This window comes from Haematobia irritans, chromosome 4 (genome assembly GCF_050003625.1).
Source record: "Haematobia irritans isolate KBUSLIRL chromosome 4, ASM5000362v1, whole genome shotgun sequence".
Taxonomy (NCBI): Eukaryota; Metazoa; Arthropoda; class Insecta; order Diptera; family Muscidae; genus Haematobia; species Haematobia irritans.
Window position 1 is genome coordinate 21,153,761 of NC_134400.1, and position 1,896 is coordinate 21,155,656.

At 31.4% G+C, this 1,896-nt stretch overlaps 1 protein-coding gene across 3 annotated transcripts; it reads left to right on the top strand.

The window, feature by feature from the left end:
• The first annotated feature begins 469 nt into the window (after window positions 1-469).
• LOC142234930 (uncharacterized) lies at window positions 470-1,694 on the top strand. 3 transcript variants are annotated; one of them, XR_012721748.1, is made up of 4 exons: window positions 470-652; window positions 722-859; window positions 1,001-1,431; window positions 1,504-1,694. XR_012721748.1 is itself a non-coding variant. In XM_075306141.1 (3 exons), exons 2-3 carry the CDS (start codon window positions 829-831, stop codon window positions 1,369-1,371), a joined length of 402 nt encoding a protein of 133 aa, XP_075162256.1. In that variant the 5' UTR covers window positions 470-652; window positions 722-828; the 3' UTR covers window positions 1,372-1,694. The 3 variants fall into 3 exon arrangements, 1 of the variants encoding a protein (XP_075162256.1); XR_012721749.1 differs by having other exon boundaries at window positions 1,547-1,694; XM_075306141.1 differs by having other exon boundaries at window positions 1,001-1,694.
• The last annotated feature ends 202 nt before the right edge of the window (window positions 1,695-1,896 follow it).

The following is a 1,896-nucleotide window of genomic DNA, read 5'->3' on the forward strand; positions in this document are numbered from 1 at the left end:
TTTTTTTTCAGTAAAAAATATAATAATATTAAAAATAACATTAATAATATATAAAAATAATAATATAATACTAATCAAAACATAATTATCTTATTAAACGTATTAATAAATAAAACTATCAATACAACTTTAAATATCTTAAACATTTTTACATGTATAATTCGATTTCCTCCATAATGTTGGTGTCACATATTTATAAATTAATTAAATATTAATTAATATGCTGGCAATTTGAAATAATTACTATCGAGGAACTTGCTGGCCTGCGTGTTAGAATAGATTCCAGCAAGAGCAATTCACAAAATAACAAACTGAGGACGGGATGTAAATTGATGTAAAGCAGTTCTTGATATGGGAATTCTTGCACTTTGTTTTACAGCCTATTTATTTCTGCTATTCGAATTCTAGTCCTCGTTCGAATACAAAACGAAAAACAGCTGATTTTGGTTTCTCTATGCTCTATTTAAGCGACAACCGAAACGAAAATCATTGCGAAGGAATCGTAACGCAATCTCTAAAATTGGGTTTCTCTAACACGATTCGTTCGCAATTTGTCGAACAGAAATGTCAAATCCAGTCACTAGCCCAAGACCTTTCGTTTTGGATTTGTTTTTAAAATAAATAAATAAAATAAAAATAGCGAATATAAAGTGTAAGTATAAACATTTATTTTATGAGCTTTATGAAGGTTAATTTTATTAACACTTTTACTGCAAGAAAGTCATCGACCCAGCAGTTGCAATGTTTGGTCGAATTTATGGATAACAACCGCAGCCTCACAAGATGTGCTCCTGTCTTTGGTGTCAGCAGTGAGATAGTTGAGGCGAAATGGGAATCTTTTGCCAACAAGAGGAAGAAGGTAATTATTACCCTTTCGTTTGATATATTCCTGTATATCGAACGAAAGCCTTCGTTTTGTATTCCAAACGAAAGATTTCAGTCCCTAAAACTATTATATTCTTTATTCTTGCTAATGAATAACTTTCATTTTTATTTGTAGACATGACAAAAAATCAACGAAGCCTTCATCGCCCCGGCGGCGGAATGTTCACTTCAAATACACTAACACCAATGGAACAAGAAATATACAGAAATTATTGCTTGTCTTCAGCAGCAAAACCAAAGGGTCCAACATTTGGTGAACAAACTTCGGAAGATGAGATAATCTTCTTGATAATTGTTTCAAAGAAACTGAAACATCGCCCAGTGGTAAAAAAAGGGATTGTTGTGGTAACATCAAATCGTTTGAAAAGACCCCATGAACATGTCACACCCACACATCTCCACATCAAGCTAGCGCTGTCGCAAAAGATCAGGCAAATACTGCCAGAGCCATTACTGATGCCGCAAAGAAAATTACAACATGAGTAAAAGAAATTACGATTGCAAACAAAATAGTTGTACCGGCAGCTGAAAGACTCGCATATAAAGGTAAGTACTATGTTCGCTTTTCGCGTTGAAATTTTCGCTGTTACTTTATTAAAACAGTTCAATATAACGCAGATAGATTAACTCTATATTGATGTGCAATGATTTGTTCCTCTAGATTTCGGCAAGACTTTACAGGAATATGTCTGTTTTCATTTATAATTTGTCATTTATAATTAATGATTTTTTTCCTAAATGGTTTTTAAAATGAACATAGATTTGGCCCTTATGCCAGTTCAGTTTTATTATAATTCATACAATTAAGTACTGCAAATATAAATTTTAGTTTTGTTTCGTAATAAACTTATAATTTCTTTATTATGACATAAAATAAATTAAATAAAACATAAACAAAATGTAATATAAAATAATTATTTGTTTAAGTTATCTTTTTATACCCTCCACCATAGGATAGAGGGTATATTAACTTTGCCATTCCGTTTGTAACACACCGAAATATTGCTCCAA

What these genes read in the sequence shown, in the direction of transcription:
- LOC142234930 (XM_075306141.1), top strand. Translation starts at nt 829, where the DNA reads ATGGGAATCTTTTGCCAACAAGAGGAAGAAG. An exon ending in TTGCCAACAAGAGGAAGAAG is followed by an intron (nt 860 to 1,000) that starts GTAATTATTACC and finishes TTTTATTTGTAG; the next exon opens with ACATGACAAAAAATCAACGA.